The sequence below is a fragment of the Mus pahari genome, chromosome 1 (assembly GCF_900095145.1).
Source record: "Mus pahari chromosome 1, PAHARI_EIJ_v1.1, whole genome shotgun sequence".
NCBI classification, from domain to species: Eukaryota; Metazoa; Chordata; class Mammalia; order Rodentia; family Muridae; genus Mus; species Mus pahari.
Genome location: NC_034590.1, coordinates 124,769,841 through 124,783,375, shown reverse-complemented (window position 1 = coordinate 124,783,375; position 13,535 = coordinate 124,769,841). Strand labels below are relative to the sequence as shown.

General features: G+C 38.6%; 1 protein-coding gene across 2 annotated transcripts in view; it reads right to left on the bottom strand.

Moving 5' to 3' along the window:
- Lpxn (leupaxin) overlaps positions 1-13,535 on the bottom strand; it is a 33,416-nt gene that overhangs the window by 14,597 nt on the left and 5,284 nt on the right. The window contains exons 1-3 of one of the 2 annotated variants that reach the window (XM_029540439.1): positions 13,436-13,467; positions 12,559-12,716; positions 5,529-5,575 (exon numbers count right to left, since the gene is read on the bottom strand). Coding sequence is in view for 1 of the 2 variants with exons in the window: in XM_021208073.2 (XP_021063732.1) it covers positions 5,529-5,575; positions 12,559-12,716 (205 nt within the window). In the remaining variant the exon portion in view is untranslated. Of the gene's footprint in view, positions 1-5,528; positions 5,576-12,558; positions 12,717-13,435; positions 13,468-13,535 lie in introns of those variants that run through there. The other variant, XM_021208073.2, reaches the window with a different exon arrangement.

Genomic DNA, 13,535 nt, shown 5'->3' with positions numbered 1-13,535 from the left:
AAAACAAAAAAAAATTTTGGAAGGAAAAGTTTGTCCCAATAGAGGTAACATTTTATAAAATAAAAATAATTAGGAGTAATCAGTTATTATGCAACACTGACAAGTGAAAATAATTAAATGTGCGTAATGGTAACAGAATAAATAAACAGGTCAAAAGAGTAGACTAGAAAATTCAGAAGCAGACCCCTACATCTGTAAAGATCCAGTATATTTCATGAGGCATTTTAAAGTGTCAGAATTAAGCCGTGGTGGTGGTGGCACATGCCTTTAATCCCAGCACTTGGGAGGCAGAGGCAGGTGGATTTCTGAGTTCGAGGCCAGCCTGGTCTACAGAGTGAGTTCCAGGACAGCCAGAGCTACACAGAGAAACCCTGTCTCCAAAAAAAAAAAAAAAAAAAAAAAAAGTGTCAGAATTATATTTAATGGACTTTATAACAATTTGTCTAGAACAATTTTACAGCCCTCAACACATCAAATACATAAACAATTGAGTGGATTTGAATATATAAATATTTTAAAAATTAAAATATTATAAGAAAATGAGTAACTTTTAACAACTTAGAGACGTGAGCGTGTTTTAAACAAGGAAATAAAACTAAAGAGATAAGGCTAGAGAGATATCTCTGTGGTTAAGGCCACTTACTGTCCTAGCAGAGGACCTAGGTTTGGACTCAGAACCTACGTGGCAGCTTACAACTCTCTGTAACCCCAGTTCCAAGGGATCAAACAACTTGTTCTGATTTCCATGAGATGCTACACATACATAAATTCGTGCAAAATATCTATACACATAAAAATTAATTTAAAAATAAAAAAGTTTGTTTAAAAACTTTGAAGTGAAACAAAAAAATCTATTAATAAAGTCTATTTCATAAAATTACTATAGTTAAATCATTCAAAGTATTTGTAAAACTTCTATATATTATAAAAGCAAACCAACAGAAACATGAGCTACATTGTTAACAGGTTTAGGAAAGATAAATTTAAATGTTTATTATTACAGATATGAGAATGAAAGTTCCCAAAAGGAAATTATGCGTTCAGCCTAATCGGTAAGGTTGATTAATTAACTTGAACTTCAATGATTGTGGTGCGGGTGGGATGTTGCAGGTCCAGAAGCTAATAGCAATTTGTCTTAGGCTATATTTAGGACCATAAACAGTCATTTCTTACACATATAACATCCTGTGACAGATAAAAATTTTATGAAATGTTTTAACTTAACAAAATCTTAGTTTTCATCAACCATAAAACTAAGAATCCTATTAGATCAGCAATGAGGCCTAGAGCAGAGGTTTCAATCCACATCCTTAATGTTTCTATTAATGTGTTTGAACATTCCCTAATTTATTATTTTTCTTGTTTTGTCACTTATAAAGACTTCATTAATGTTTTCCCACCTTATAGCATGGAATTTTTGGTAGCCTAAATCTATGCTCATAGGCCATGGCTACTCATATTTGGTTAATAAACAATCTCTGATCTCCTTTAAGGTAAGAGTCATGTTTCCCATTGACATATGAAAATATACAACTCACAACCATATGGAGTTTAAGAACAAGGAAGACCAAAATATAAATGCTTCAGTCATACATAGAAGGGGGAACAAAACAATCAGAGGAAGTAGAGGGAGGGAGGGGTCTGGGAGGGAGAGGGAAGGGAGATGAAAAAAGGGGGTTAGGATCATGTATTGGAAGGAACAGGAGACAAGTACACAGGGTCAGGAAATAGAATAGAAACATGTAGCACTGGGGGATGGGGAACTGTGGGGCAGCCACTAGAAAGTCCCAGACTCCAGGGAAGCAAGAGGCTCCCAGGACCCAACAGGGATGACTTTAGCCTAAAAATACAACAAAGGGAAACAACCTATAGAGACCACTTCCAATAGATAGGCATGCCCTCCCCCATACCAGTTGAGGGATGGGGCCATCTCAAAAATTTTAATCCAGAAATGTTCCTGTCCAAAGAAATGACAGGAACAAAAATGGAACAGAGACTGAAGGAAAGGCCAACCAGAGATAGGCCAACCAGAGACCGCCCAACCCAGGGATCTATCCCATCTGCAGGCACTAAACCCCCACACTATTGCTGACACCAACAAGTGCTTGCTAACAAGAGCCTGGTATGGCTGTTCCCTAAGAGGTTCTACCAGCACCTGACCAATACAAATGTAGATACATCCAGCCATTGGACTGAGCCCAAGGACCCCAGTGGAAGAGCTAGGGGAATAACTAAAGGAGTTGAAGGGGATTGCAACCCCCTAGGAAGAACAATATCAGCTAACTGGACCACCCAGAGTTCCCAGGGACTAATATACGTGGAGGGATCCATGGCTCTAGATACATATATAGCAAAGGACGGCCTTATCTGACATCAATGGGAGGGGAGGCCTTTAGTCCTATGGAGGCTTGATGCCCCAGTAAAGGAGGATGCTAGAGCTCTGAGGAGGTGAGTGGGTAGAGGAGCACCCTTATAGAGGGCAAAGGGGAGGGGGGAGGGAGGACGGGATGGGTAGTCTGTGGAGGGGTAACTTAGAAGGGGGATATAATTTGAAATGTAAATGAATAAAATGATTAATTAAAAACATTCCCCTTCCATAGCAAGCACTTAAGCAAGTACTATCTCCCCAGCTCCAAATGTAGCTTTTTTATCTAAGCCTGCTCATTCATAAAGCCTCCTCACCTTACAGTTGTAGAAAACTTGTCCATGCTCAAAAAAGTGCCCACACTTTCAAACTATAGCCCATGTATAACATGTAAAAGGAGGAAGACTATTGTCAAGATTCTCTAACATCAGCTGACTCAGCAATATTTTATTTTAAATAGGAAATAAGAATTTGAAGAGCTGATGGCTGCAAATTAGAGCCCATACAGGAAATATTCTTAAAAGAAACCTCAAATTAGAGACCTCTGATCTGTGCCTAGCTGTTTAAAGAAAGCAAAAGCACTGTGCTACATTATGAGCTACAAGCTACTTTATGATTTGGAAATTTTACTAATACAAAGCACAACACATGTTATTTGAAAGAATGTACAGAATGTATACTTTCCAAGTAAGGAGCTTCATCATGCTCAGTTTTCCTCTGTTTAATTGTGTTATATTTTGTGAACTGTTCCTCCCATTATTACCAAAAGTGCTACTTTTGCTCAGGTATATTTATAAACTATTGCCATATTGCTATTGATGGACAGTGGTTAGAAACATCCCAGTGCTACAGTCCCAGCTGCCACTTAGCACACTCTCAAGGGATATTGGGAGCAATGGACATCCCATTTATGCAAACCAGAGTATATGGTGGAACAAATATGGGAATCCAGCTTCTGAGTTTAGTGTTCTAGCTGGGCATGCTAGTATTTATGGCTCAGAATCACAATCACCTAGGAAATTTATAACACTCCACACATAGTTATGGGAGGGTTTTATATTATTCTCTCACACACATCTCCATTGTAGGTATAGCTTGGTAATAGAAATGTACCAAAGTATTGCAGCCCAGAAGATATAAGCAAGTTTGAGTTAAAAAATGGAAATACTATCATAAAAAATTCATTGAACAGATGGTAAGAGAACTAAGAAGCAAAACAGAAGTCATGGGGGTCACCCGAAAGCCCCAGCAGCAAGTCATCTGTACTAAAGGACAGAATGCATGCCAACATCATGAGAGCCCATGCCTCTGGTTCAGTGTCCTAGAACAATAGCAGGTTGTCATGCTCCAATTGACAGAGATACAACTGCTGATAAAGACTGGAAAGTCAAGCACCAAGGCAAGGCACATACCCTGCATTTTCCTACTCTATATCTGCTGGTCTCTCCAGCACTTCTTGCTGGTCAAAGCCCATGACAGCCAACTGTCCTAGAACTTGGAAAATCCAACCACTAGAACATGAGAGGTTAGGAGTTAGCATTCAGGAGAGATCCTTAGATATACTGCTATTTGGATAAGGGATTTACTAAAAGAATTAGTAATGCCATACATAAACAGACAGATGGCAGTGTGATGGGGGACTCAAAGGAGTGTTCAGGTTCCTATGGCAGAGCGAGTCTCCTATACATGTTAGGGAAGGGGGATGTTCTAAACTGCAGGACTGATGAACAGTCTGTGGTTTATGCTTGCAGTCAGGCCAGCTCTGAAAGGTTGCTGCACACAAGCGTGCATGTGTGCGTGCATGCATGTGTGTGCGTGTGCATGTGCGTGCGTGCATGTGTGTGTGTGTGTATGTGTGTTGGGAGTGGTTTGTTAGCATAGGATCTATATATAGAATAAGCTATAAGCTTGAGGAAAGCAAGTATCTAGAAAAGCAAGTTAAATGGAAGGCCTTTGCAAAAAATGGCCTGGCCCTAAATGACAGGAACACAGAATACGAAAAGGGACAGAGGCCAGTTACCCAGTGCTGTAGGAGAAGATGACCATAAAATAGTGTCATGATTAAATAACTGATCACAGTCCTGGACATACTGGAAAATAACTAATGCTTGGACTGGTTTTCATGTTACATATTTGAGTATTTGTATGTATATCTATTGACATCTTAATAAATTATACATTTGCTGAGAACCTTTTAAGTAAGTTACCCCTTTTGTTGTTTGTGTTTGCTTTTTTTTAGCTAGGACAGAAGGGTGAAGACAATGGAGATATGTTCACCTACCACTTCCTGGAGCTGGAATAAATAAGTAATGTGTATATAAGTAAACTAGCTTCACTCCCACCACAGAAGGAAGTGACCTCAAGTGGAATGTATTAAAATTACTTCCCATACTTCAAGTCCTTTGCCTGACTTAGCTGCCCGTGTATGCTCTATGTACTACGATCCTGAGATCAGATAGTGCAGTGGAGCACCCTGTGACAAGCACAAATCCTTAACAAAAGGTTCTAGTTTCGTGTGTGTGTGTGTGTGTGTGTGTGTGTGTGTGTGTGTGTGTGTTATGATTAAAGAGGAAAACAAAAAGGAGGTGGCCTTTCTGTTTCTGGTTTGTTTTAGATTACTAATTCTGCTTTGGTTTGAAGAAATGACTTAGCAAGTGAATCTATTCCATGTGTAACATTTACTAAATGTTCTTTCCACCACCTACATAACCTTTGAGCAGACCTGGAAAGTAGAATTAGGTATTCAGGTGTCTGTGATGGACCCTTGCTGTCTTCATATAGCCTTAGTCCTTGTACTAACATTGTTGTACCCTTGCTTAAGTTTCTTCAGGTGTGTTTTCACCTTTGAGTTCTGTTGCATGACATCCAGAATTGAAGTGCCAAAACTCTATGCTAATTCTGAAACTTTTATCCTTTTGAGGTGGTTAAAAAAAATGCAGAGATACCCCCAACCCCCAGCCTGGACACCTGTCTGGAAGCGAGGTACCTTGAGAGGCTGCCAAGTCAGTGTAGAAGGGTTCTGCCTCCACTCAAAGGCTCTGGGAAGAGGCATACTATGGATGAAATCCAATAATAATCTTTACAAACCAAATTGTCAATTATTAATAAGAAGTTACCTGATAACTTTTAATTGTGAAATTATTTATTAGAAACCAAAGCATACCTGTAGACATTGGGCTCCTGGATATTGGTTGTATACACGAGCTGCACCTAAGGAGCAAGTGACAGAAAAGAATAAAGAGTGGCATTTGTGTTAGAATGTTGTAAATTATCAACATGGAGAATGAGGGCGGCTTATAACTGCCAAAGGGGATAACCAGAATGACATTTTGGTGTACGCTTGTAGTCTAGACTTCTTGGGAGGATGAGAAAAAAAGATGCATTAGCATGAAGTTAGTTTGGGCAGCATAGTGAGATCTTGTCTCAAAGCTAGTAATAATAATAATAATAATAATAATAATAATAATAATAATAATAATAATAAATGAAGTAACTAGCATATTGCTTAAACGTTTCCAAAGGTAGAATTACCTTTTATTATACAGAGAAAAGGCAAATTCTAAGCAGAGAATTTGGCACTTGAATGGTTACTACCCTTCCTGCCTTAAAAATAAAGATATAATGAGATGTGTCATACTCAGATAGGAAGCATAAAATAACACAGTGACTCAGAGAAAATCACTTTAAACACAATGGTGCCTAAAAGATGGCTAAATCACAATCTTGGCTTATGAAAAGTAATAATGTGTCAACCAAAGATGTGGCTGGACAGCAATTCATCTATTTATTCATTCAACACAAACTTACTGAGTGACTATTATGTTCCAGGGCATAGGATGTTGTACCCAAACCAGAAAATAAGACAATCACACCAAAGCCAAATACTCTGGGAAACAAAGTGGCATGCCTGCCTAACATCCAAGAGGTACTGGGTTCTAATTCTAACTCCACATAAACTTGGTGTGGTAGTATACTCCTGTAACACCAACACTTGGGAACTGGATGCAGGATAAGGATTCAATCTCATCCACTCCTACACAAAGAGCTCAAAGTCAGCCTACATTACTTAAAACCTAAAATAATAAAACAAAAATTGAATATTCTAGAGCTTACATTCTATTGACAAGAAGCAGATTTAAAAGTGAGTCAGGGAGTATAAAATAAGAAGTATAAAAGTATAATAAGGGAGTATAAAGTAATAATAATAAGTATGAAGATAGTAGCTGCTATAAATGCATTGATGTGGAAAAATGTACTGAGTAGAAGACACTTGAACAATGACTTGCATGAGGTAAGGAAGGCAAATGGGTATCAGGGAAATGTGGCCCCTGTACAAGGTCTGAAAGGGAATGACAGCTGGGAAGCAGGGAGGCCAGGGAGGCCAGGGAGGCCAGAGAGGCCTGTGCATCGAGGTAGGGAGAGGGGCTAGATCTGCAGGTGCATCATACAGCTCAAACTGAGACACTTGTAAGAGGAAAGGAGGATTCTAGAATTAATTCCTGTGGTTGGATCTCTAAATTTTTAATTTTGAGAGAGAGAGAGGCAGTGAGAGACAGAGAGAGACAGAGTGAGAGAGAGAATCTGACTCGGTGTAATCTAGTCTGGAACTCAAGCACTCAGGTTCTGGTCTGTCACTAGAATTGAGATTACAAATATATGTACCACAATGTACAATAATTCCCTAATGAAGTACATATTACTAATCAACAACTTGGTTCTATTGTATTAGGGGACCTATCAAATAATTTCAATCAAGAACAGGGTGTGAGGGCTCATGTTCTTATGTTTTAGCCCCAACATTTGATAAACTGAGGCAAGAAGATTGCAAGTTTGAGGCCAGCCTTGACAACTGTCTCAAAATAATTGTAACAGCAACAACAATAATTGTGATCAAAATCTCTTTGCCTTATGTTTTAAATTTTTCTGAGGCAGAGCCTCATGTAACCCAGGCTAGCACCAAAGTTGCTATGTAGCTGAAGCCTCCATGAGATCCAGCTGTGGGGCATTTTCTCAATTAGTGATCAAGGGGGGAGGGCCCCTTGTGGGTGGTACCATCTCTGGGCTGGTAGTCTTGGGTTTTATAAGAAAGCAAGCTGAGCAAGCCAGGGGAAGCAAGCCAGTAAAGAACATCCCTCCATTGCCTCTGCATCAGCTCCTGCTCCCTGACCTGCTTGAGTTCCAGTCCTGACTTCTTCCAGTGATGAACAGCAATGTGGAAGTGTAAGCCGAATAAACCCTTTCCTCCCCAACTTGCTTCTTGGTTATGATGTTTGTGCAGGAATAGAAACCATAAGACACTTACCTTAATTGGAAACTTGGTCATTGCTGTCTCTAATATTTTGATTTGGGAATTTTTCTTTAAAATCTTTATGTTTTAAAATATATATAGTTGTCACTTTTTTATTGCTTTTATTTTTTTTTACAGTCCAGTCCTTATCTCACTCCTGGTCCACCCTCCCATAGTTCCTCATCCCATTCTTCCTCCCCCATCTCCAAAAAGGATGTCACCACACACACACACACACCAGGCCTCCCTACTTCCTGGGGCCTCAAGTCTCTTGAGCATTAGGTGCCTCTTCTCCCACTGAGGCCAGACCAGGCAATCCTCTGCTATATATGAGTCAGGGGTCTTGTACCAGTTCACATATGCAGCCTGGTTGGTGGCTTAGTGTCTGAGAGATCTCAGGGATCTGGGTTAGTTGAGACTGCTTGTCTTCCTATGGTGTCACCCTCCTCCTCAGCTTGGGTGTCCTCCAAGAGGCCCAACAAGCAGCTGACTGAGACAAACAAAGATACTTAAACCCAACTAATGGGCAGAAGTCAGGAACCCCTGTGGTTGAATTAGCGGAAGGCTGGAAGAAGCTGAGTCCTGTCACTTTTTAGTTTGTAATATTATCCAAAGCTACATTTTATAGTTAGTACATTTGAAGTTGTTAGCTTTAACTTGTGCTTCCCCTCCCCCCCAAGACAGAGTTTCTCTGTATAGCTCTGGCTGTCTGGAACTCACTCTGTAGACCAGGCTAGGCTGGCCTTGAACTCAGAGATCCACCTGCCTCTGCCTCCCAAGTGCTGGGATTAAAAGCACGTGCCATCACTGCCCAGCTAACTTGTACTTTTTCTAGGGCACAATTTTTTAAATAATAAAGTGATATCCCTAATGCTGATGAGCCTGAACATTCAGGGCACATTCTGCTCTGTGAAACATATTCTTAATTTTGTTTTCTTTATTAAAATGTGTAAACAAATTTAGAAAAATGCCTTCTTTTGGTTAATTTCTTAGTGCACAAAACACTGGGCTTCACTAGGCCCTTTCCCTGCATGTATATTAGTGTGTTCTGCTTTCATCTCCCCTCCCATCACCCTCCTCGTCTCCTCTCCCTCGGGTTCACACACACACACACACACACACACACACATAAGTCTTTTTGTTATTATATCATTTACAGAATACGTCAAAGACACATATGACATAAAATACATTATTTGTTTTCTTTCCATCCTCTTTCCTCTCTTGGATTCTGCTCACTCCTCAGTCCTTCCATATTTATTGTCCCCCTTCTACTTTGTCTAAAACAATATTCCCACGTGTCTTCTCTATCCACCTCCACTCACAGCATCTTTCTGCATTAATATTTTAATAAGCCCAAACTTTGAAGTTGTCTCTATTTGTGATTCTTTTTAACACATTTTGTAAAGGATGGATAAGAGCAAAATCACTGACTTCTATAATTTCATTACATTTTGGTTTATAAATGTATCCAATAAAATAAAGCCAGAATATGTCAATGTCAAGATTTTTCAGAAACATGATTTCAAATTAAGCAATTTAGCTACATGATCTCTTTTGGTTTTTGCTAGGAAAACTCAGAGCTGCTCAGTTGTGCTTTGCTAAGAAGCACTTTTTCGATCTATATTGATTGTATAATTTGATTACAGATCTCCGGCTGGTTTTGCACATGTTGCAACCTAACCTTTAGTAAATTAGTTTTCAGAGGTTGGACATTTTCAAAAGCCAGAGGGTAACAGTCAAAATATTCGCCAGTCTTGATAGTTTTAGTTTTGAGGGACAAAATGCTGCTGCTGTGTGCTTAGATGAAGTCCAGAATTCTGTGCACTTTACAGCCTGCTTCAGACACATTACTGCTATTGGGGTTAAGTTGGTAAGAACAGCTTACTGTGATGTTACTAACAATCTCTTTTCTTATTCTTACCATCAAATTTTACTATCTTCATTGTTAAACTATTTCAACTTACTGTACTGATATTAGTAATATTGTTTGTTTTATTTTTTAACAAGAAAATAAACAAATAAACTTCCAGAGGTTTTATTTTGATGCTGTGCATTGGGTAAAAAATAAATCAAAACGCTTGGAATGTTCTCATTTTCTAATTGAGACCTCTGATGACAGTGAGCTAATACAGGCATATTCTGATAACTTTCAAGGACAATCTACTCTTTCCACCTTGCATATAAGCAGAAGAAAATATGGCATTGAAAGTGAGCAGAGAGAGAGAAAGAGAGTAAGGAAGGAAGAAGAGAGAGAAAGAAAAAGAAAGAAAGAAAGAAAGAAAGAAAGAAAGAAAGAAAGAAAGAAAGAAAGAAAGAAAGAAAGAAAAGAAGGAAAGAAAGAAAGTTTTACAAGAGTGCTTTGCTAGAAGTGTACGTGTGTATCTCACAGAGATCTGCAAGTACACTTCCTGCAGCTGAGCACGAGACCTGAAAATTTGGTTTCCGTTTTGCTTTAAGCCAACTGACAGATTATTATAAAGATTTCTAAGTGTTAGCAAAAAATAAAACACTTAGAAATTTACAAATTCAAATAAAATTCTTTCATAACAGTCATAGTATAGTATTTGTGATAACAATACTAAACTCTAATCCCTATGATAATATGTGTGATTTTCTGACCCCATATGTTCCAGGTATGCATCGCATGGACCACAGCACGGCAGCATATAGAGTGGCTAGCAGATTTCTTCTGCTATGCCTAAGACCAGAGAAGTTAGCTTATGTTCTCACTCTTAGACTTCAGAGCTATCTCCCTGAATACTATCATGTAAAGGTATTGCAACTGATATTCTGTCTGAACTAGATCAAGAAGATCCTTTTGAGTTAGTCATAATCAAATTAATATATTAAAGAAAATATTAATAATAAAACTTCAAAAACAATTGAAAGTGTTCTATGAAAGGAAATCAATGGAATGTCAAAAAAAGAAGCAAAACCTCAGGTCTCATGCAAGTAAACAAAGATGTGGTCATCCACAAAAGTCAGTGCCAACATTGTGGCCTCTACTGCAAATGAGGTGAGAAGTCAAAGTCAGGGTAAAATAATGTGATGATTGGTCTTATCTCAAGCCTATGAGGCTGCTGTGTGATAATGCAGTGGAGGTATCCATGCAGTCATCCATTAAGATCCCCAATGAAGGAGCGAGAGAAAGTACCCAAGGAGCTGAAGGGGTTTGCAGCCCCATAGGAGGAACAACAATATGAACTAACCAGTACCCCCAGAGCTCCTTGGGATTAAACCACCAATCAAAGAAAACACATGGTGAAACTTGTGTCTATAGCTGCATATGTAGCAGAGAATGGCCTAGTCGGTCATCAGTGGGAGGAGAAGCCCTAGGTCCTGTGAAGGTTTTATGCCCCAGTATAGACAGGGGAATGCCAGGGCCAGGAATGGAAGTGGGTGGGTTGGGGAGCAGATGGAGAGGGGAGGGGATAGGGGATTTTCAGAGGGGGAACTAGGAAAGGGGATGATAACATTTAAAATGTAAATAAAGAAAATAATAAAAATAAATAGAAATAAATAAATAAATCTAAAAAATAAAATAAAATAAAAAGATGCTATGACTATAGTTGAATCATTTCAAACCACATCACTCTCTAGTAGAGAATCAAATAAGCATTCTGGGGAAATGGTGGAAACTAGCTATTTCTGCACTCAAATTCCAGGTCTGGGATACTCATTGTATAGAGTACCCAAAAGTGAACCAGAACATCATAGTTCATAAATACAAGATATCCACTCAAGGTCTTATAATTGCATTCTCATTAAGCAAGCTTCAATCATAATTAAGCATTATGCAAAATTATCTAAAGGAAGAGAATACACATCTCAGCAAATATGTACTTGATAGTTTTAACAATCATAAATTAACACAACAGATCTCTGGGCTTTCAAATAAATCATCTCTGGTGGATTTAGGGTGTTTTTGTTTTTTGGTTTTTTTGGTTGTGTGTGAGTGTTTGTGTGTGTGTGTGTGTGTGTGTGTGTGTGTGTGTGTGTGTGTGTGGTAGCTGCAAAGAGTTTTACCATCTCTGTCTAGATGAAAACAATTTCTGAATGTATTTAACAGAAAATAAGGCAAACAAAGTAACAGCTGTATAGAGTCACCAGAGAAGACTTATCTAAACTATCAGGTGACCCGTGGTCTTACTGTATGTGACTCTAGTCAAACTATAATGTGGCACTTCTGGTAACAGGTTCTGGTTCAGGAAGTAACATCAAGTAGTCAGCGTGTACCAGGCAATACTCTGCTATTATGCCCTTACTAGGAAAAAAAAGTTTCAAAGGCTTACTTTATGGTCATTTTCTTAGTTAAGGTTTTCATTGCTGTGAAGAGATACCATGACCAAGGCAACTCTTATAAAGGACAACATACTTACTTGGAGCTAGCCTACAGTTTCAGAGATTCAGTCCATTACCATCACAGCAGGAAGCATGACAGCATCCAGGCAGAGATGGTGCTGGAGAAGGATCTGAGAGTTCTTGATCTGAAGGCCGCCAGGAAGAGTCTCTCTCTCCTGCACTAGATGGACCTTGAACATAGGCCCTAAAAGCCCTCCCTTACAGTGATATATTTCCTCCAACAAGGCCACACCTATTCTAACAAAGACACACCTCCTATTTGTTTCACTCCCTTTGGGCCAAACATTCAAACACATGAATAGGAGCCAAATCTACACAAAGCACTACAGTCATTTTCTCAATTCTCCTCTTTCCAAAAGCAACTATCTTTAAATCAATATTGAAATGATATTGTTTCTTTCTTGAATATATATTTCTCCTTAATATATATTACACATAATTTATAATTTATATAATATAAATATAATTTTGTGTGGAATAAAATTTTCAGAAATGCTGTCAAACTTGATTGTCTACAACACTACAATAGATCAAATATTACCTTCAAGGGACTTGTGCTACCCTGTGATGACAAGGTCTTTGGAGTTTGGGGAATCTTGTTCTCCTCTGTGGATTGCTGATCCAGGTGACAAGAAACTGGATTTGAATATTCCTCACTGTCCTGAAAGGTGCTGCGTTCCAATTCCTCCAATAAGGCATCTATGTCCCAGGAAACAAAAGGGGTATAATGTAGAATCTGTGAATTTCCAGGATTATTTTCTTCTTAAATATCCTCTTCTTGTTTTGAACAACAAAAAAATTTACAAATACTTTCTTCCATCCTTACCTCACTTCAGGGTGTGGCATATCCCAGAAAATGTCTGAGGAGATTACATTTGGTATTTCCTATGGTTGCATTCAATTTCATAGTCTCTCTACAATTTAGTTTCTGACGTTCTAGGTATTGATTTTAACCATATAGGGCAGATCTCTCTCTCTCTCTCTCTCTCTCTCTCTCTCTCTCTCTCTCTCTCTCTCTCTCTCTCTCAACTTAATAGAAGCAACTTGATAACAATTTTTCAAAATATATCAAGAAGCAAAACATATTTAATCCTGATTTTTTTAGTCTATCTCAAGGGTTAGCCCAAAATCATAACACAATAAATTGTTAAGTATTTTGGTGGGTTTGTTGTTGTTTGTGTTCTTGGATGTAAAGGCAAAAGGTTGAAAAATAACTAAAGTATTATACAATCAAGCAATATGTAGCAATCTAAATTACTGGGACTTCTTTTGCAGTTTTCTTGGGAGAAAGCCAACAGACTTCACAAGAATTTTGCTAATACCTTTCTGTTGTAATGTGTCTTAGTCAGGGTTTCTATTCCTGCACAAACATCATGACCAAGAAGCAAGTTGAGGAGGAAAGGGTTTATTCAGCTTACACTTCCATACTGCTGTTCATCACCAAGGAAGTCAGGACTGGAACTCAAGCAGGTCAGAAAGCAGGAGCTGATGCAGAGGCCATGGAGGGATGTTCTTTAC